The sequence below is a fragment of the Mytilus galloprovincialis genome, chromosome 2 (genome assembly GCF_965363235.1).
Source record: "Mytilus galloprovincialis chromosome 2, xbMytGall1.hap1.1, whole genome shotgun sequence".
Lineage (NCBI taxonomy): Eukaryota > Metazoa > Mollusca > Bivalvia > Mytilida > Mytilidae > Mytilus > Mytilus galloprovincialis.
The window spans coordinates 67,730,179-67,751,047 of NC_134839.1; the positions used below are offsets into that span (position 1 = coordinate 67,730,179).

Consider the following 20,869-nt stretch of genomic DNA (forward strand, 5'->3'; position numbering starts at 1 on the left):
GCGTGTGAGCTTTTGTTTTATTCGGAATTTTTTGAATGGTTGTTTATAGATTCCAGATCATTTCATCTAAACTGAACCAAATATGAAGTTCAGAAGTTTTCAGAACAACTTTCCATATATTATTTATGCACTGATGTCAAATGAAATAAAAATGTACTGTGATGTTCCATAAGAAAACTTAGTTTCATGATTGAATATCATTTCTAATCATCAACACGCAATACAAAAATGAATAGTTTCTTGAAGGCTAAACAAAGGGTATTTCTATTGTTGCCTCGAAAGAGCAAGTATTTAAAAAAAAAGTCAAACGATGATGGTCGGGATTTAAAAATTTCATTATACAATGGTCAATTCATATATTTTTAGTCTTGGGTATATATATAATCAGGTTAACATCAGATGATATGACTATATGGATAGCATAAACTCAAAACTCAGTTGGACTGCCTTAGAGCCGATTAAATTATCTCATGTAAAGCATTCGTTGTTTTTCACAGATTTACCTGTTATAAACGCAAAAGATTTATATATCTTTTTTATTAAACAAAATACAAATTCATAAATAAACAGGAAATAATTTTTCATAAATAAACAAACAAACACAGAGACACTACGAATACAACTGTTCAACAAACTTAATTGGAGCAGGGTTTGACTGAAGGTTTTAATGTCTGTTCCAAATACATCCAACAAGGCTTCTGACACAATCCATCATCTTAGGTTTTTTCACTGGTTTTGCCTCCCCTATAATATAAATATAGAAAATAAGTATCAAAAGTAACGTAGTCATCCATTTTTTTCTTAATCACAATTTTTTTTAAATATTTGAAACGATCTATTCATAGTACTATCTTTCGTTATAAGTCGATTTGAAAATAGCGATAACTGGCATCAACGCTGTCAATACATGTTCAATGATGTTGTTCAAAGTTTCAACTATTAAAATACAATTTAAGATACTGCACAGTTTTGTATATTACCTGTAACCATTTTCTCTGTACATTCCTTTGATTTAGGATTTTTGTTTGACTTAGTTTCTTTTGCTCCAGGTTTGCCCTTCCCATCAAATTCACTGGCTTCGGTTAATCTTTTCTCACGTAATTTGTTTGTTTTCACCTTTCCTTTCTTTGTGGATTCTTCAATTTTCGATTCTTTTTTCTCCTTTACTACCTTAACATTGCGTTCCTTTATGTCAATTCTAAGTTTTTCGCGAATAGATTTATGTTCTTTTTTCTCTCTTTGGTCGTTTGTTTCTGGTATCCTTTTTTCTTTAGAATCATTTCGAACAATTTTCTTTTTCTGCTTAGATTGCTTAGTCTCCGATATACTTTTTTCCTGCGATGATTTTATTTCTTCTTTTCTTTTCTGTTTTGACTCGTATTCTTCTCCCTTCGCTACACATTTTTCATATTTCTTCTGGTTCTTAGCTTTCTTTTTATCAATCTTTCTTTTCTTCTTAAGTTTTTCTTCTTCTCGTGCTTTTTTCTCCTTAGATTTTTCAGCCTCCATTTTCATTTTCTTTTTAGATTCATTTTCTTCTAGTTGTCTTTTCCTTTCAGTCTCACGGGCTTTCATTTTTCTTTTCTTCTTTTCTTCTTTTTCTTTCAGTTTTCTTTTCTTCTCAGATTCCTTTGCTTCCATTTTTGCTGTTTTCTTTGCTGCTTTGAAGAGTTCTTTGATTCCAACCTTGTAATCATTGACCTTTTCAGCAGATACTTTTTTGTTATCCGTTTCATTTATTTCAAGTTTGTCTTCTGTAAACTGAAATCAAAAAAGATATAAGGCTTTCACCACTGACTTGTTTTTAACTTAATGCATGCAGTATCAAGCATAAAGCATACTGAAGTAACAAGCATAAACCATACTACAGTAACAAGCATAAACCATACTGCAGTAACAAGCATAAACCATACTGCAGTAACAAGCATAAACCATACTGCAGTATCAAGCATAAACCATACTGCAGTATCAAGCATAAATGATACTACAGTATAAAGCATAATGAAGTATCAAGCATAATGCAACTTGCATATAAACGTTATACAAATCCAGAACAGTTATTTTATCATTTGACTTTTATATTAATTGATTAGGAATGACATACATGCATTAAGAAACTAGAATAATAACAAAATGTTCGCATGAAAGCACCAAAATATGTACAAGAATAAAATATATAACTAAAAAAATTTTCTATTAGTTAGCATCATTTTCTTCAGCTTGAGCACATATACTGGGCACTTCTACGGTATTTTGTGTGTTTTGGACAAGTCTATGGTGGTCTATGTAAATTTTTTTCACATTTGTTTATTATAAATTCTGTATTGAAGATTTCCCTGTATATATGTTACTACTTATAAACATGGAGATACAGCATGATTGCATATGAGACAACTATCCATCAGATACAAGAGAACAAAGATGCAAAAAATCATAAGGCACTGTACTGCCTTCAGTAATGAGCAACCCATTAGTTTGTTTTATACTGTTTTGGGTTTGATGCCTCATTCACCTATGGAACTTATCTCTTACCAACCTATTACGTACCTGTAAAGCTCCCAGTCCATTGTCATCTTCGTTTTTAAATAAATTGAGGGATTCACCTCCTTAAAAAAATAAGAAAATGATACTACATGGGTTTTGTTTTATTTTGGTTCGATCTATTAGATATTTCAGTATCAATTGAGATATCACAATGGAAAAGATGAAGCGGTAAGATTGCCAAGTAGACAACTACCAGTTTCCACAAGCGACAAAAAGACTTTGATGTTAGCAACTAGAGGCCCAATGCGTAATACGTTAACAACAAACAACCCCATACTGCATCTTAAGATATAAAAGGCAAATCCATGATAAAATGTGAAATAATAAAGAAGGATAACAAACAATATGCTAAAAGGTTAAAAAATCAAATATGGCAAACGGAGAAAAAATCAAGATGCATATGGAAAAATTATAACAGTTAAAATTATCACTTGAAATTATGACAATGTTTTACATTGAGATACATTGAGATAGAATGGTGTTCACTTGCTCTTCAAATTGTTTTGATGTTTGTTATACCTGATATTTACTCTACAAGAATCACATAAATTGTTATAGTTTTTTCTATCACTTACTTGTAGCGTTATGATTGAAGTCATGCTCCATGCCAACATTTTGGAATATGAAATTCTTTTGAAGCAAAGGTGTCTCATCCCCTGCTCCATGTTCTGTCTCAGGTTTGTGGAATGTAACTGTATGTTCTTTTAAACCCTTTTCCTCGTCTACGCTTTCGCCAGCAGCTGACTTCTGTTGAGTTATTTCTTCTTATATAAAAAAAAACCCAAAGTATATGATAATCATATAAAACAAACACAATGAGTTCACAAAACCTGTTCATCAGTAATTAGTTTTTATAGTTATTTGTAGACTGACTCCGTAGTTTTGTTGTTTTTTACATGGTTTAATTTGTTGGATTGTCCTTAGATTAAATGAATTCGTATTGTCCCTGTTTGTTTCTTCAAACTCAGTTTTAAAAAACAAACAAGACTTTTGAGTAATGGGAGAAAAATCGTTTTACAACTCTCAAAACAAACAAAAACCAAAAAAAAAAAAAAAAAAAAAAAAAAAAAAAAAAAAAAAAAACGAAACAGACCAACATTTACTAGTTAAAAAAACCTAATGTGTATGACGATACACCTTCAACTGCATGGTCATTCAAGACTCTCAATGCATGTACTGTTATCGAAAAGAAGAAATTTGATGTATTAATTCAGGACACAAAATTACTACACGTACATAAAAGCATAAACAAAACGCCATTATTGCCGCTCTTCATCTGATAATTTTTAATCTTTTTGTTAACATAACTCACACATGCATTACTCTTAATGAATTATTGTGTACATACCATCCGAAGCTGTATCTGTTACTTTTTCATCTGTTTTCTTGTCTTTATTCAGATTCTCTCCTTCGTCTTGCTCTTCGTCTGTTAAAATTTTCGAAATAACAATAAAAAGGTTATTTATAAAGTAAAACCTACTTATCTGTGCGTCTAGATTAATATCACTGAGTTTCATTTTAAAAGAAATCGTATATTATAATTAAACAAAAGAAGGAAATACAAATAGTTCTGGTACAAGTATGACTAGACAGACGAGTACGACATTAATTTTGTGATTAACGGTTGTAAATTGCCCGTTATACTTTTGTATTTCATTCATGAAACTAATATGAAAAATTTAAAAAAAAAAAAAAGTAGTATAATTACCCTTATCCATCAAAGCCTTTAAAAAACGTATGCTCAAATCAACTTATTAACAAAGATCTCTCTTCCATGTACTCTTGTGTATTTACTCACCTGTCGTATCTCCTGACGAACTATTCCCTTGTGAATGTGCATAATTATCTCTTACAATTTCCATTCTTTTCCAAAATTCCAATTCTTGAGCGGACTTTGCATTTTCTTTAAAATCCATAATAAGCTGCTTATTTGCAGCCTCTAACTGCTGGAACGGATTATCCACGTTATCCATAGCTACACTAAAGATATAACTTGTGTGAATTAAATTAAAGGAGGAGATGAAAAATATATAGACAAATGGAACAAGATTCCTCCCCTTTACACTATTTTTTTAAGTTCCGTTTTGGTTTTGTTGGGAAACGCGTAAAGGCTTTAAACAACGAATGCGCACGCTGGATAACGTCTATATAACGCAATGCACAACGCTGAAATCAATTCCTGTGGTTTCCCTTACGGTTTAACAAATACTGCTTTTATAACTTTACTTGCTTATTGTCTTCTGATATAATGCAATTAGATATTGACTAATTTGCGTTAAAAATGTATTAATCATGTACGGACAACCCTTAAATATTGACAGAAAAAAAAAACAAACTATAAGCTCAATCCCTTTGTGCAGTTCACTTTAAGCACACAATTTGTTTTCAAAGTAAAATCATATTTAAATTAGAAAAGTGTTTCGTAAATTCTCCTTCCGTCGCATTTATACAAAACCATGAGAATGCTAAATGTGATGAAAATATTTTTTCAAGAATAAATATCTATAAACTTTAACTTATACACATATTTTATACAGTAAAATCGAGAGAGAAAATAGTTTTCATTTGTTTTCTTACCTTACTCGGATAATTTCTCTCTTCAATTCTGTTTTATAAACAAGAATGTACGCTACTTCGATTGTCTAAAAAATAGCTGTGTATCGATGAGATTCTTTCCTCAACGACGATCTGTAGTTAGCGATCCTGACTGTGACGTCTTCATCAGCGATACCGTGACTTCCGTTTTTTTTTCGATCCCTACTTAAGTCACAACATTCCAAATAACGAATAACTGGACAGTTAGTGATAAAAATTGTTTAATGCTTTGATGTATTTCAAAATTTTATATTTATAAATAAAGATGCCGGATAAACGGCAGTCATACAGCAACTCAACAACAAAAATACCCCCACCAAAATACACCGATTACCTACAATAAGCAAATGTCTATGCATTTCATTTTACAAATACGGTTTAATATATAATTTTCATAAAAATTATTATAAACAACAAGGGAGTTTATATCAAACGTATTTGGCGATGTACAAAAAACACGACAAAGCCATACCAGGCTTCATAAGACTCAACAGTGATGATCGTTTGAATCATTATAGGGTAAAATTGTGTAATATTGAACTGAGGAGGTGTGGTATGATTGCCAATGATATAACTATCTATCAGAGATTTAGGCAAGAAGGTGTTAACCAATTTAGGAAAGTGTATTGCCTAAACAGTAAGGAAGTAATAGTAAGCAATGAAAAAATAATACGCATTGGCGGATCCAAAAGGGGGGGGGGGGTGTTCTGGGGGGTGGAACCCCCTTTTTTGGACGATCAATGCATTTGAATGGGAGCATATAGTTAGAACCCCCTTTTTATGTTCTGGGCTCCGCCATGTTGGGATTACCGTAACTGCAATTACGATGATCAGTTTAACACCAGTGATTATTATGTTTTGTAAATTCACTGAGCCACGTGTAAATCATATTGACACGTAAAATATCACATTTAATGATTTATCCTCTTTTGTTACTTTGTCTTATTTGTCATTATAGACTGTCTGAGTTGACTTTATAGACGGCCTGAGTTGTTTTTATTAAGGATTTGTATAGTAAGAGATTCCAATCCTTCTTACTATACAAATCCTTGATTTCATCAACGAATTTCTTTTAATGCCTAGAATAGAACTTTGCATACCGTATGAACTGAAATATTTGGTTTTGCCGTTTTGAGACGGTCCCCGGTTTTTAATTATCAATTGTAGTTATCTCCCATTGAAATGTAAAGAAGAGATATTGGTCACGGAGGTGTTCTAATTCTGTCAAGACTGTGATATGATATACAATGTGAAGCAATCGAGTAATGGCAATTTAGTTCACCGTTTTATTTTCATGTATACCTAGTTTTTCCTGCTTAAAGATCAAAGTTCCAACTTATTCTGTCTTTGCGAAGTCGAAGAAACAGGCACTTATTTTTTTTCTATCCCATGACCATGGTCTACAAATCTTTAGTCCACAAATTATTATCATGATTATGAGGTCTTGAAAGGCTATTTATTTTTGCTGATGCCTTACAGGTCGCTGTAAAGCAAACATTAAAATAGCCTTTCACCTTTCGCTGCAAGTTGTCAAAGCAAAAAATGAAATGGCCTTGCAAGATCTCCTAGGCCTAAAATAAAATATTGTTTGTTTCCCCAATCCCGACCGACCCTGCAAAAATGGTGCTACTCATGAAATTTTATTGTCAAAAGTAAGTCAAATATTATTTTATTCATTTCTGATTTTCAGGCTTGCTGGATCGTCCGATAATGTTCAAGCTTTTCGGAAAAATAAAATTATTTCCCTACCTACCTACCCACACCTGGCTCGGCAGGGTCGGGATTGGGGAAACAAACAATATATTAATCTAGGCCCTACTGAAGTCGAAAATCCGTCTGACATCGTGTTAGTTCCTTTTGGATTTGTGTTTGTACTTATCACATGGGAAAACTGCGCATTGACGTCACTATGCAGTGTTCAAAATTAGTGCAGAATACGTTTTTTCTACTCTTCTAAATGAAAAAAAAAAACATTTCTAAAGATATGTTTTCATTGTTATTCAAAAGTAATGTACAAAACCGCTATTTTTCTAATGGTCATTTCAAAGTGAGAAACAAGTATGAGTAACCTAGCTTGACTATAAAGGGTAATAAAAATTCAAAGCTAAGTCTACAGAAAAAATAAGAAAAAAAATTCCATAGATGAACGATATAAAAAAGAAGATGTGGTATGATTGCTAATGAGACAACTGTCCACAAGAGACGAAAATGATTCAGAAATTAACAACTATAGGTCATTGTATATGTCATAAGTATTAACAAATCGTCTATTATGAGAAGATGGCAGTAAACAAATGTTTCAACTGTCTCTGCTTGGGACGCTTGTCGTAATTTATAGGGATAGTTGATCTTGCCAAGGAGATTATTTTTGGTTTTTGTCAATTATACCATAAACCATACATGTCATATAAGATTATATTTTATTCTATATTCCATGTATATTAGTTATTTAATATTATAACAATTAACCACTTTATTATATGTCTCGTAAGGAATGCAGATTTTTTTTTTTTTATATATACATGACAGATCTATTGCTCACATTTAGTTTAAACATGTTAAACATGAGAGATTAATTGCATTAAATACTGCACAGCCACCAAAGTAGTTGTTTTGATTTAGATCATATCACAGCTCAAAATGATTCTCAAAAGTTATTAATGGCCGAAGGGCCAAGTGAGCTTTTCTCATCACTTGGCGTCCGGCGTCAGTCGTCGTCCCTTGTCGTCGTTAACATTTTACATTTTGAACTTCTTCTAGAGAACCACTGAATGGAATGAAACCAAACATGGCATGAATGTTTCTTATGAGGTGCTGACCAAGTGTTGTTACTTTGTAGCCGATCCATCATCAAAGATGGCCACCAGCGGGGGACTTAGTTTAACATAGGACTCTATGGGAAATGCATACAAATGACTTCTTTTAGAGAACCACTGAATAGAATGAAACCAAACATGGCATGAATGTTCCTTATGAGGTGCTGACCAAGTGTTGTTACTTTGTAGCTGATCCATCATCCAAGATGGCCACCAGTGGGGGACTTAGTTTAACATAGGACCCTATGGGAAATGCATACAAATGACTTCTTTTAGAGAACCACTGAATGGAATGAAATTAAACATGGCATGAATGTTCCTTATGAGGTGCTTACCAAGTGTTGTTACTTTTTAGCCGATCCATCATCCAAGATGGCCGCCAGTGGGGACTTAGTTTAACATAGGACCCTATGGGAAATATATACAAATGTCTTCTTTTAGAGAACCACTGAATGGAATGAAACCAAACATGGCATGAATGTTCTTTATGAGGTGTTGACCAAGTGTTATTACTTTTTAGCCGATCCATCATCCAAGATGGCCGCCAGTGGGGGACTTAGTTTAACATAGGACCCTATGGGAAATGCATACAAATGACTTCTTTTAGAGAACCACTGAATGGAATGAAACCAAACATGGCATGAATGTTTCTTATGAGGTGCTGACCAAGTTTTGCTACTTTTTAGCCGATCCATCATCCAAGATGGCCGCCAGCGGGGGACTTAGTTTAACATAGGACCCTATGGGAAATATATACAAATGTCTTCTTTTAGAGAACCACTGAATGGAATGAAACCAAACATGGCATGAATGTTCTTTATGAGGTGTTGACCAAGTGTTGTTATTTTGTAGCCGATCCATTATCCAAGATGGCTGCCAGCAGGGGACTTAGTTTAACATAGGACCCTATGGGAAATGCCTACAAAAGTCTTCTTCTAAAGAACCACTGAATTGAATGAAATCAAACATAGCATGAATGTTCCTTTCCTTATGAGGTACTGGCCAAGTGTTGTTACTTTTAGCCAAATTTTATATTTTTTTTATATGATTTCAAAAACCCAAGTAGAATCAGGTGAGCGATACCGGCTCTTGAGAGCCTTTAGTTATTACTTAGATAATTAGTTCTTAAATTGATAAAATGATTCTGAAAGTAACTGGTATTACTGGTTAATCATTCAGTATTTTCAAATTTAAAGACATCAAGAAATAATCAGTAAAGCAAACATGTGGAATTACTTATGTCTTTTTGGCTGAATCCTTAACAGATTGATGTTGCTTGTTTACCAAAAAATGTATGCATTACCCACACAGATTCTATCCAAAATGTAAACTGTAAAAACAAAAATGATCTAAATGTTTATCATACATGTTTGCATTAATTACTATTTTCATATTATAATTATCTACTTTTGACTCTGGAGTACAATGTATATAATTTACACCTGTTTACCTTCTGTGTACAGGTAGTACTCTAGTTATAAATTAAAATTGAGAATCAAAATGGGAAATGTGTCAAAAAAACAACAAACCCGCCATATAACAGACAACAGCAGAAGGTCATCAATAGGTCTTCAATAAATACAGTTTTTTATCTTGATAAATGTATTACAAAGTACAGCTATGTAAATACATAATTTATTTGAACTGGATACTGCCATCAGTTTTACTTTTTACAAACCTAATTTTTAAGTCATGACAGAAAAAAGCTTTTAGAGGAATTTGATTAAGCTCAGCTTAGTATAAAGCCTTATTGGCATTAAACAATAGAGTTAGAAAACATGATGCTTATTAAAACCTTAAGCTTTGTTAACATGGTAAAGTATTCTGAAAAGAGCTCTGATAACATGCTTATTCTGCTAGGTAATTCCAGAAACAAGCTGGCCTATTGTATTGTTATAGAAAATCAATTGTTTCACATTTTACCAATGCCTCATTATAGTCATATTGCTGATTAAACATGGTATTTGTTTTGTCATATAGTGACCTATAAATGCATTTTTTTCTCATTGGCAATCCTGAAACAAGCTTGCTTATTGTTGTACATGTTGTATTGTTATAATTTAATTTTGGATGTAACACGTCTTCTGATTGGCTGACGTTATTTTGTTATCAGACCATAGACATAATTAAGTCATGTGACCTTGACGTCATCAACGTTTTTTCAAGGTTTTCTACGGTTTAAAATGGAATTTAGAATTAAATTATAAGAAATGACTGTAATAATTTTTCTGTCTATTCGAAATAACATAAAAAATGTGGTGCACACTGTTAAATATGCGCGTTATTTAGTGTGTACCAATTTTTTTATGTTATTTCGAATAGACGGAAAAAATATTACAGTCATTCCTTAAATAAATAATGAATTGTTTCACATACATGACAAATTACATGTCGGTGCCTCTCATTGCTGACTATACAATATTGGTTTTCCTCATAGTTGAAGGTCATATATGATAAGCCTAAGGAGATGTTACACTTTCAGTAAACATATATATATATATATTGATTTATTTTAAGATGTAAGACCTAAAAGTGATGAAGATTTACCCTAAGATGCCATGTTCTACAGTATCTTCCTGGAAACAGTCCAAGGTCAACAGACAACTCTGTAGATTCTTAAAGAAAATAAACAAATGTAAAGTAAGTAGACTTAAATCAATGTTTTCAAGCTGTAACAACAAAAAAATGGCCTCCATCCATGTGTATTTATACTGGTCACATTCTCTAGGAGTATCTCTACAAGATGAAGCATAGAGGTCAAAGCTGGGAACCAGTAGGTAAACAAAACAAAATATCTATGAATTTTAATTTTTTTCCCAAAAGAGGTGTGGTTTTTGTAAAACAGCTTTATTTACAAATTGCAACCTATAATCATGATAATGTTTCACATACATGTATTTCAAACTAGTGATTCCAGCGTACGTATATCTTTATGACCATATTTTCAGTGAGTTTTAAACTTGGAAAATTTCAAGAATTTAAAATTAATTAAGTTATCTTGGTGTTGTCTCATTTTGAAATTTTGGAAAATAGTGTACATATTGAAAGATCTTTCTTTATTAACATAGTAGGCTAAACTAAGGTAACTACAACTTTATTTTTTCCTTTTCAGGTAAACAGAGATGATTTGTTTGTTTATTTGTTTATGCTGATAACCATAGTTGTTATTGTCTTTATAATCATTTTGGTGTGGAGATTAGGAGGGGACAGATGCAATGGACAGAAAATAAAGCAAGCTTTGGTTTGTACACATATTATTATGCTTTTTTTATTGCTAGGCCAGCTTTTCAAAAGAAAGATGTATGTGCTTTGCATAAATGATTTATTTCTTGATTTTATACTCCCGCCTTAGCTGAGGGGCATTAAGTTTTACCATTGTTTGTATGTAAGTCTCAATATTGGTTTCCTTTCTCTAAATTTAGTTTGCCTCTACAAAATGTAATGAAACTGCATTTTGGTGGTGTCACTTTTACTGTTCTAGAGTTATGTTAATAACAAATGGAAAAATTGCTGAAATTTTCATCTGTTCTCTTATTTCCCAGGTCTTTCGCACTAATTTTTCTGTCATTCATATTTACATGCCCCCACTGCCAGGCAGATTTGGCATTAAGTGTTAGTAACCCTTGTCCGTAGGTTAGTACATCTGAAAATAGGTGCAGCTCTCTTAACTTTAGTTTGCCTCAATCAAAGGTTCTGGAACTTTTACGCAATTATTATTACCATAAAACACAGATCAAATTCACATTTGTGTGGCGTCACTGTTACTGTTCTGCTTTAAAGTAAAAAAACTATTCAACTGAATTTGCAGTGCATTGGTTGAAAGGTTGATAAGTACTAACTGCTGAAATTTAAAAAAAATCTGTATTTTGAGTGTTTGAAAGCACATATATCTAGTACACCATACTTTTTACTCTGGACTCAACAAAGCAGTATAAAAAAACATACAACATAGGGGTTAAATGCAACTATTTGGAAAATTGTAGACAAAAGAGGAAAATGCAACAAGGATATTTTTTGACAGGTGTAATTTGTGCATTCAGGCTCTTATGAGGATTTGTTTATAATTATTTTGTGACAACTATTTAATGTGTAATTATATTGTTTTATTGCAGTGTAAAGAGTATAACAATGGAGTTATAACAGGAGATTTATGTTATAGTATTTGTATTGAGAAGTCAATCCCTCTTCATTATTGTGTATCTGAGACACACAGTGATATTGTAAGTAATAGGATGTTGTATTGTTGTGTTATATAATTATATAATTATACTCTTGATTTTAAAGTCATATGAAATCTCAAATTAAAAAAATAGTGCATATGTTTTTTTATAACAAAATGGATAGTTTCCATTATTAAACTTATGTACATATACTTTTTTCTGAAGAAAATTCTTTAACTTGTCCAAATTTAGAACAAGTTTACCTTTTTAGGTCACCTGGCCCCGCCCAAAGGGCCAAGTGAGCTTTTCTCATCACTTGGTGTCCCTCATCTGTTGTCCGTCGCTGTTAATTTTTCCAAAAATCTTCTCCTCTGAAACTACTGGGCAAAGTATAACCAAACTTGGCCACAATCATCACTAGGGTATCTAGTTAAAAAAATGTGTTATGTGAACAGGCCAACCAACCAAGATGGCCACCATAGCTAAAAATAGAACATAGGGGTAAAATGTAGATTTTGGCTTATATCTCTGAAACCAAAGCACTTGGCGTCCATCGTCGTCCGTCGTCTGTCGTCGTAAACTATTTCAAGAATCTTCTCCTCTGAAACTACTGTGCCAAATACTTTCAAACTTTAACTGAATGTTCCTTAGGGTATCTAATTTATAAATTGTATCCGAAGTTTTGATCTATCAACAAACATGGTCGCCATTGCTAAAAATAGAACATAGGGGTCAAATGCAGTTTTTGGCTTATAACTCAAAAAACCAAAGCATTTAGAGCAAATCTGACATGGGGTAATATTGTTTATCAGGTCAAGATCTATCTGCCCTGAAATTTTCAGATGAATCAGACAACCTGTTGTTGGGTTGCTGCCCCTGAATTGGTAATTTTAAGGAAATTTTGCTGTTTTTGTTTATTATCTTGAATATTATTATAGATAGAGATAAACTGTAAGCTGGAATAATGTTCAGCAAAGTAAGATTTACAAATAAGTCAACATGACGGAAATGGTCAGTTGACCCCTTTAGGAGTTATTGCCCTTTATAGTCAATTTTTAACCATTTTTCGTAAATCTTAGTAATCTTTTACAAAAATCTTCTCCTCTGAAACTACTGGGCCAAATACTTCCTAACTTTAATCGAATGTTCCTTAGGGTATCTAGTTTGTAAATTGTATCCGAAGTTATGATCTATCAACAAACATGGTCGCCATTGCTAAAAATAGAACATAGGGGTCAAATGCAGTTTTTGGCTTATAACTCAAAAAACCAAAGCATTTAGAGCAAATCTGACATGGGGTAATAATGTTTATCAGGTCAAGATCTATCTGCCCTGAAATTTTCAGATGAATCAGACAATCTGTTGTTGGGTTGCTGCCCCTGAATTGATAATTTTAAGGAAATTTTGCTGTTTTTGTTTATTATCTTGAATATAATTATAGATAGAAATAAACTGTAAACAGCAATAATGTTCAGCAAAGTAAGATCTTCAATTAAGTCAAATTGACCAAGATTGTCAATTGACCACTTAAGGAGTTATTGCCCTTTAAAGACTTTTTTCACAATTTGTTCATCATATTGACTTACTTTAAAAAATCTTCTCCTTTGAAACTGCTGTATCAATTTCAGCCAAACTTAGGCTAAATGAGTTTCAGAGTATCTAGTATAAATTTTATATTTTATTTCCTTGTATGTCAAGAAACATAGCTCCTATGGCTAAAATAGAACATAGGAGAAAATGATTATTTTTTTTGGCTTTTGAAGAAAATAGGACGATCCAAAAAACATTTAAATAAATTGAAAAGCCAAAATAATCATTGATGAGAGATTTAACCAAAAGAATTAAGGTGAGCGATTCAGGCTCTTGAGAGCCTCTTGTTAGTTATTACCTTGAATATTATTATAGATAGAGATGAACTGTAAACAGCAATAATGTACAGCAAAGTAAGATCTACAAATAAGTCAAACATGACCAAAATTGTCAGTTGAACCCTTAAGAAGTTATTGCCCTTTATTGTCAAATTTTAACCTTTTTTCTTAAATTTTAGTAATCTTTTAAAAAAATCTTCTCTGAAATAACTGGGCCAAATTTAACCAAACTCTGCCACAATCGTTAATGGGGTATCTAGTTTAAGAAATGTGTCTGATGACCCGGCCCATGAACCAAGATGGCCTACATGGCTAAAAATAGTACATAGGGTAAAATGCAGTTTTTTGTCATATCTCTGAAACCAAAACATTCAGAGCAAATCTGCTGTGGATAAAATTGTTCATTAGGTCAAGATCTATCTGCCCTGAAATTTTCAGACCAATCTGACAACTTTTTTTGTTGGGTTGCTGCCCCTGAATTGGTAATTTTAAGAAAATTTTGTAGCTTTTGGTTATTATCTTGAATATTATTATTGATAGAGATAAACTGTAAACAGCAATAATGTACAGCAAAGTAAGAACAACAAATAAGTCAACATGACCAAAATGGTCAATTAACCCCTTAAGGAGTTATTGCCCTTTATAGTCAATTTTTAACAATTTTTATAAGTTTTGTAAATTTTTGTGTAAATTTTTACAAATTATTTTCAACTGTCACTTCTGGGCCAAATTAATTATAGATAGAGATAACTGTAAGCAGCAAGAATGTTTAGTGAAGTAAGATCTACAAACACATCACCAACACCAAAACACAATTTTGTCATGTGTCCTTTGTTTAAAATGCCCAGACCAAGGTGAGCGACACAGGCTCTTTAGAGCCTCTAGTTTTAATTGCCTGCTTCAAGGAAGCAATTCACCGACATATTTTGCGTATGCAAAGTGACCTTAGCGTGACTCTTCTCCTAAAAATCAGGTTATCACAATACGCCTGGATCTGTCACTGAAATAAACTATTATCTGATTATATATGTTATATACACGTGCTCAATATCCATTCTTCTTTGTTGATTGTTTACTATAAGGTGACAATCGGTAAACTTTGGCTTCAAAACATGACAAGTAATGAGCTACCATGTTTTCACATCATAACAGACAGAGAGAAAAAAATATGACGTTTATACAATATTTTTGCGTAAAATATTATAAATTGTGCACAGAAGACTTAAGTTTATGCTATATACATGCATTGGTTCAAGAATTGGATAAACATTATTTTTCACCAGTAACTCGTTTCATATGACACATGTATGACCTTAAGGTGGTATGGGAGTACAAACAAAAAATGATATTTTTGAATGTATTGCCAAAGTGCAGCTTATAATATGATAGGTTCAAAATTATAATAAAAAGAATAGTTCACGTAGCTTGTTTTCAAGCTACAGAATTGTGAAAAAATGACACATTTTATATGGATTATACAGAGAAAAAACATCATAATGTGATTAAAATGTAAGCTAAATGATAGAGTTTGATTTGAATTGAGACTAGAGTCTACTAAATTGCTTTCAAGTCTCAGAGTATCAAAAGAAAAAATTAGTCACCATATGTGTTTTTTCCCACTTTAACTAACATTTAATAGAAAATTTACCTGAAGATTCCTTTGTTAATTATACTTTTCTCACTAATTATCTCCCCTTAATAGGCAAAGTTTCCTAAAATTTGAAATAAAGCATAAATATTCTACTTTTGTATAAAAATAAGCGTTAATAATCTACAATTACAATCCTTACATTCATTTGTTCATTTAAATGAAAATTCTTATCAGTAAGTTGATTTCCTGCATTAAAATTTGCTGACCTATTTAAAAATCAAACTTATTGCGTACATGTTCTGCCATTTAACAATCAAGATGAAAGAAGACACTAAAACCACCTTAAAGATACAATATGATGTGTATTTGAATTGTAAAACTATGTGAAACTACAATTCATCATCATCATCACAGAACTGTAACATATGTGAATTTTTGTTAACAGACCTACAGACATGAGGAATCACTTATTAAGATACAGAAGTACCCTGCTGTAGAACCTCTACCTTATCCTATATCATTAGAAACATTCCAAGATAAAGTGTTCCAGTTTCTACAGTACAACCTTGGAGAAATAGACTCACCACAGTTATTTGATAGAGTTTTAGGGTTTACAGACTTTAACGCAAATGGAGAGGTACTGTATTTTACATATTGTTATCTGAGAACACACAAGTCAATTCCCAAGCTTAAACATTTATTATGATATGGGGAAATCAGTGTTTACTATGGAAAACCTCACAATTGTTTTAAGTTTCAGGAAAAAGAGGTAACAGATTATTGGAACAACACATATGCAATTCAAAGAAATATTCTGACCATTCAATTACAATGGTACACTTTCTGTATTTGTATTGGAATATCCCTGTGCTTAAAACTGTAACTTTGATATGAAAACTTCCATCACAATGACAATATATAATTAGTTTCAAACATAGTTATTTTGCTTTATTACTTTTAATAATAGGTTAGCCTTGTTTAGTTATTTGCATGAATTGGACCATTTAATTGGTTACACATTATAATGTTGTCAACTGTGATATGTGAGTTAAACTTGACCTTACTCAGTTTCAACATATTATACTTTAAATGATAGATTTCATTAGTAAGTTTCAGTTTGTCCTTTCTTCTTATCTTTACTAGAACACACCCACGAAATCACGGAAAAAGAGAGTGTATGTAAACTGTAGGAGAGCTATCAAAAGTAAAACGTACTTCTTGACTGGGCACTTTTTTTCCCTCCCCTTTTTTTCAAATACTGATTTTTATTCTTTCTGTTTTCGGTAAACTATGAAGATACATATCTATACTACAAGTAAACGGTCACTGATATATTATATACTGCCGTGAATATTGAAGAGCCCCCCCCCCCCCCCTAATACCATTGGAATTTTTGGTATATTAGAGCAAATACAATTTATTCATAGTATATGTATGTAGTATACAGAATATCAGTGAGCGCCGTGGATAGTAAACTATTGGAATTGATAGTGAAAAGCAAAAATAATTGTCCTGTCCCAATTGCAAGTACTTATGCAAATTATGTTTAATTTTAAAACAGGCCTAAAGGGCAGTGGGACTTTTTTTATATTTCTCAAAAAGTCAGTCCGATGACGGAAACAATATCTGAACGCCTTTATTTTCGTTTTCCTCTGAAATAACCGAAACTGAAATACTTTAAGCAAGGATGATAAATGCTAGAACAAACCCGCAAAATCATGGGCATTCAGAGCGTGGTTGAAAGTATGTAAAGTGTTGTAGGATGATTTTTGTAAAAGATTTAATGACTGGAGAATTTCAGGAAAGGTATCAAAAGATATGGGTACTTGGGGATAGGACAATTTTTTTTAACCCCTCCACCTTTTTCCAAAAAATTTCCACTATTTGGTTTTCTATTTATTTCAATATGAACATACGTTTAGTATATTATGAACATTCATTACTATAAATAAAGTGTCTTTGCTTTTTACTTTCAATTCTCAGTTTACTAATTAATTCACGGCGGTCATTGATATATTATTGAGACCCTTTCTATTTAATATACTTAGAGACCCAATGAATTGTTGTAAAAGAGTTATGACTGAAAAATTTCAGAAAAGGTATCAAAAGTCATAGGTACTTTGGGACATGACAATTGTTTTTCTAGTCTGTCTCCTCTTTTTTTCCAACCAAAGTTCCCATTTGGTTTGTTTTCTATTAATTTAAATAATGTTAGCGTTTATCTGTATACTTGAACATTCATTACTATACGTGAAGTGTATTTACTTTTTACTATAGATCAATTCACAGTTTACTAATCGATCTATGGAGGTCATTGACATATTATATAGACCCTCTCTATTTAATAAACTCTGTGCCCGCCGTGGATAGTAAACTTGTATATGATATGATAGCAGATAGCAAATACATTTTTTTCATAGTATTTGTATATTCAAAGTACAGTTAAACGCAAACCGGAAGTCTAGTCGGACTAGTCGTCCAATGATGGAAACAATATCCATATGCATTTTTTTTTCATTTTTCTCCCAAAATAACCCAAACTGAATGATCATAAGAATGGATGACAAATACGACTATACATGGTACCTATAGGACATAGATGCATGATGATAAATTTATTGTGGAAGGAAGAGAAGCGACACACAAAATGAGGTCTTCTCGTTTAATAGTATAGATGCCCCTGCTGCAGCTGAGAGGGTATTAAGTGTTACCCTTGTCTGTCTGTATGTTTCCTTCTGTATATCTATTCCAAAATTTGTTTCCGTTTCCTAACTTAAGTTTGCATGTACTAAATGTTATGAAACTTACACACAATGCTTATTACCATATAACAAAGATCAAGTCTGAATTTGGGTGGTGTCACTTTTACTGTTCTTGAGAGTTATGCCCCTTTATAACATTGCATGCAAGCGGGGTCATCATCTTTGTCCTATGGACACATTCTCCATTGATTTTCTTTATAGAAACAAATCAAGCATTGAAATAATAAGTTTTATATTTTAATTCCAGATGAATTATGCTGAATCCAATACTCTGTGGCAGCTACTTCACACTAGACAATTTTTCATCCTGCTGATTTTTCAAGATGAGGCAAGTTTTCCTAAGATAAATGGAACTTGTGGAAGTGCCTATGCCTATGATTACATTCCCAGTTCACCATTGTATCAGAAGAAAAGTGATGTTAATCCTGTGATGCAGTACTTCTTTCCAAATTATAATCAGTGGATGTTACCGTCATGGGAGAAGAGAGCACAGATAGCTATAGGACTGCTGGAGTTATCCTCCATTTTGACAGAATCGTTCAGTACAAAGTTTTACATGTGCGATATTAAGCATACTAACTTTGGTGTGTCTACAGATTTTGAAGCAAAAGTTGTCAACTTAGAGAGTGTTATGTCTGAACAGCAACTCCTACATTCAGGTGGCAAAAAACGGTGTTACTTCGATAGTGAATGTTCCTACGGTATCGGGTGCAGTATGTCATGTGATGTCAATTCCCGTACATGTTCAAATGTCCCGAGGAGACCTGCAGTGTCTTTTATTTGTGATATATTGAGAGATTATGTCTTATTTGACTCCCCAGAGGATTGCAAGTTTCTATTTGAATCATTGATTTCACAATGTCAGTCTTTGACATCACTTAATCATACTATAAGTCACAATGTTATACCTAACAAGATCAAAGACATACTGTGGAACCAGGTTAAAAATAAACCAGTAGATTGGTTAAAACCTAGAAAGAAAAGAAGTGTAGTGCAGAAAAATGTACCTTTGAAAAAAGTAAAGAAGAAATTACGAGTGTAACAGAAACTGAAATTCTTAAATTTCTATTATACATGCAAATGTTAATTTTTGAAAAACAAATGGGCCATGAAGCAAATTTTTTTTATAAGACCGCAAAAATTAAAAACATTTTGGTCATATATTGGTATAACGTCGTCATCTGAAAACAGATTGTTTCCGGATAATTACTTTTGAATAAGTAAAAAAAAATCAATAAAATTTTAACACAATGTTTATAACCACCATGACCACAAAAGGAAGCTTGGGATTGATTTTGGGGGTTATGGTCACAAAGGTTTAGTAATTAGGGCCCAAAGGGGCCAAAAACAGCATTTATCTAGTTTCAGTAAAATAAGTTGTGTATTAGTATTTTCAATTGTTCTGAAATTGTACCACAATGTTTAATACCATAAGTAAAAGGTTGGGATTTATTTTAAGGGGTTATTGGACAAACAGTTTAGGAATTAAGGTCCAAAAAGGGACCAAAACTAGTTTCAAGACAATAACTTGTGTGTAACTGTATGGATCTCTCTGACATTGTACCACAAGTTTCCATATAACACAGGGAAGACTGGGATTCAGTTTGAGGTTAATTTTCCGGAATATGTAGGAATAAGGGGCCAAAAAGAAGCTTCTTTCTAGTTTACAGACAATAACTTGTGTTTAAGTGTATGGATCGCTATAATTTTTTACAAGAAGGTTCTATACCACTAAAGGAAGGTTTGGATTGATTTTTGGGGTTATGGTCCCAATAGTTTAGAAATTAGAGGCCAAAAAGGGGCCCAAAATAATCATTTTTGTAGTTTTCAAACAATAACTTATGTTTAAGTATATGAATCTCTCTGAAATTAAACCACATGGGTTCCATACCATGAGACAATGGTTAATTTTGACTTGAGGCAGTTATGGCTCAAAATGTTTTGGAATTAGGGGCAAAAAAGGGAAAAAACTAGGTATTTCTTGTCAATGGACAATTAAGACAATTTAAAAGCAGTGTAAGGGAGGTAATTCTAAAACATTTAACAATGTTGGGTATGTTTGAATTTACCTTTCTTACAATACTTGTATATTATGTATAAAGAAATGTCAGGTTTTGGACTAATTGCAAAAAAAAAGGGGGGGGTATTAGTTATTTTCAATTTATTTTTTTTCAAATTTCTCAAATTCCAAATTTTTGAAAAGTTAAAAGAAGAAATCTTTAATTGCACAGTGTTGCGCAATATATTTGTAAGATCTTGACATTTGTTTTGTGTCAGAAACTCATATTATGTCAAAAATTTGATTGCAATCCAAATTCAAAGCTGTATCAAGCTTGAATGTTGTGTCCATACTTGCCCCAACTGTTCAGGGTTTGACTTCTGCGGTCGTATAAAGCTGTGCCCTGCAGAGCACCTGGTTTCATTTGAAATGATAACTTGTCAAGAAATTGTGTATAAAATTAATGATGTGTACAACTTATGTAGTAAGCTATGCTTTTTTCAAAATTTCTTAAAAATAATCAATGAACAGGTT

At 32.3% G+C, this 20,869-nt stretch overlaps 2 protein-coding genes across 3 annotated transcripts; one reads left to right on the plus strand and one right to left on the minus strand.

Moving 5' to 3' along the window:
* Window positions 1-596: 596 nt before the first annotated feature.
* On the minus strand, window positions 597-5,265 carry LOC143062375 (uncharacterized). Of its 2 annotated transcripts, none has more exons than XM_076234083.1 (7): window positions 5,122-5,265; window positions 4,343-4,524; window positions 3,893-3,970; window positions 3,120-3,308; window positions 2,548-2,606; window positions 981-1,761; window positions 597-744 (listed from the first exon to the last, which is right to left on the minus strand). In XM_076234083.1, exons 2-7 carry the CDS (start codon window positions 4,515-4,517, stop codon window positions 665-667), a joined length of 1,362 nt encoding a protein of 453 aa, XP_076090198.1. In that variant the 5' UTR covers window positions 4,518-4,524; window positions 5,122-5,265; the 3' UTR covers window positions 597-664. The 2 variants fall into 2 exon arrangements, with proteins under 2 accessions (XP_076090198.1, XP_076090199.1); XM_076234084.1 differs by having other exon boundaries at window positions 4,343-4,519; window positions 5,122-5,243.
* A 1,047-nt stretch (window positions 5,266-6,312) lies between these two features.
* Window positions 6,313-19,597, plus strand: LOC143064198 (divergent protein kinase domain 1B-like). The gene is made up of 6 exons (XM_076236852.1): window positions 6,313-6,401; window positions 10,473-10,595; window positions 11,068-11,196; window positions 12,068-12,175; window positions 16,020-16,211; window positions 18,584-19,597. Exons 2-6 carry the CDS (start codon window positions 10,491-10,493, stop codon window positions 19,376-19,378), a joined length of 1,329 nt encoding a protein of 442 aa, XP_076092967.1. The 5' UTR covers window positions 6,313-6,401; window positions 10,473-10,490; the 3' UTR covers window positions 19,379-19,597.
* Window positions 19,598-20,869: the final 1,272 nt, after the last annotated feature.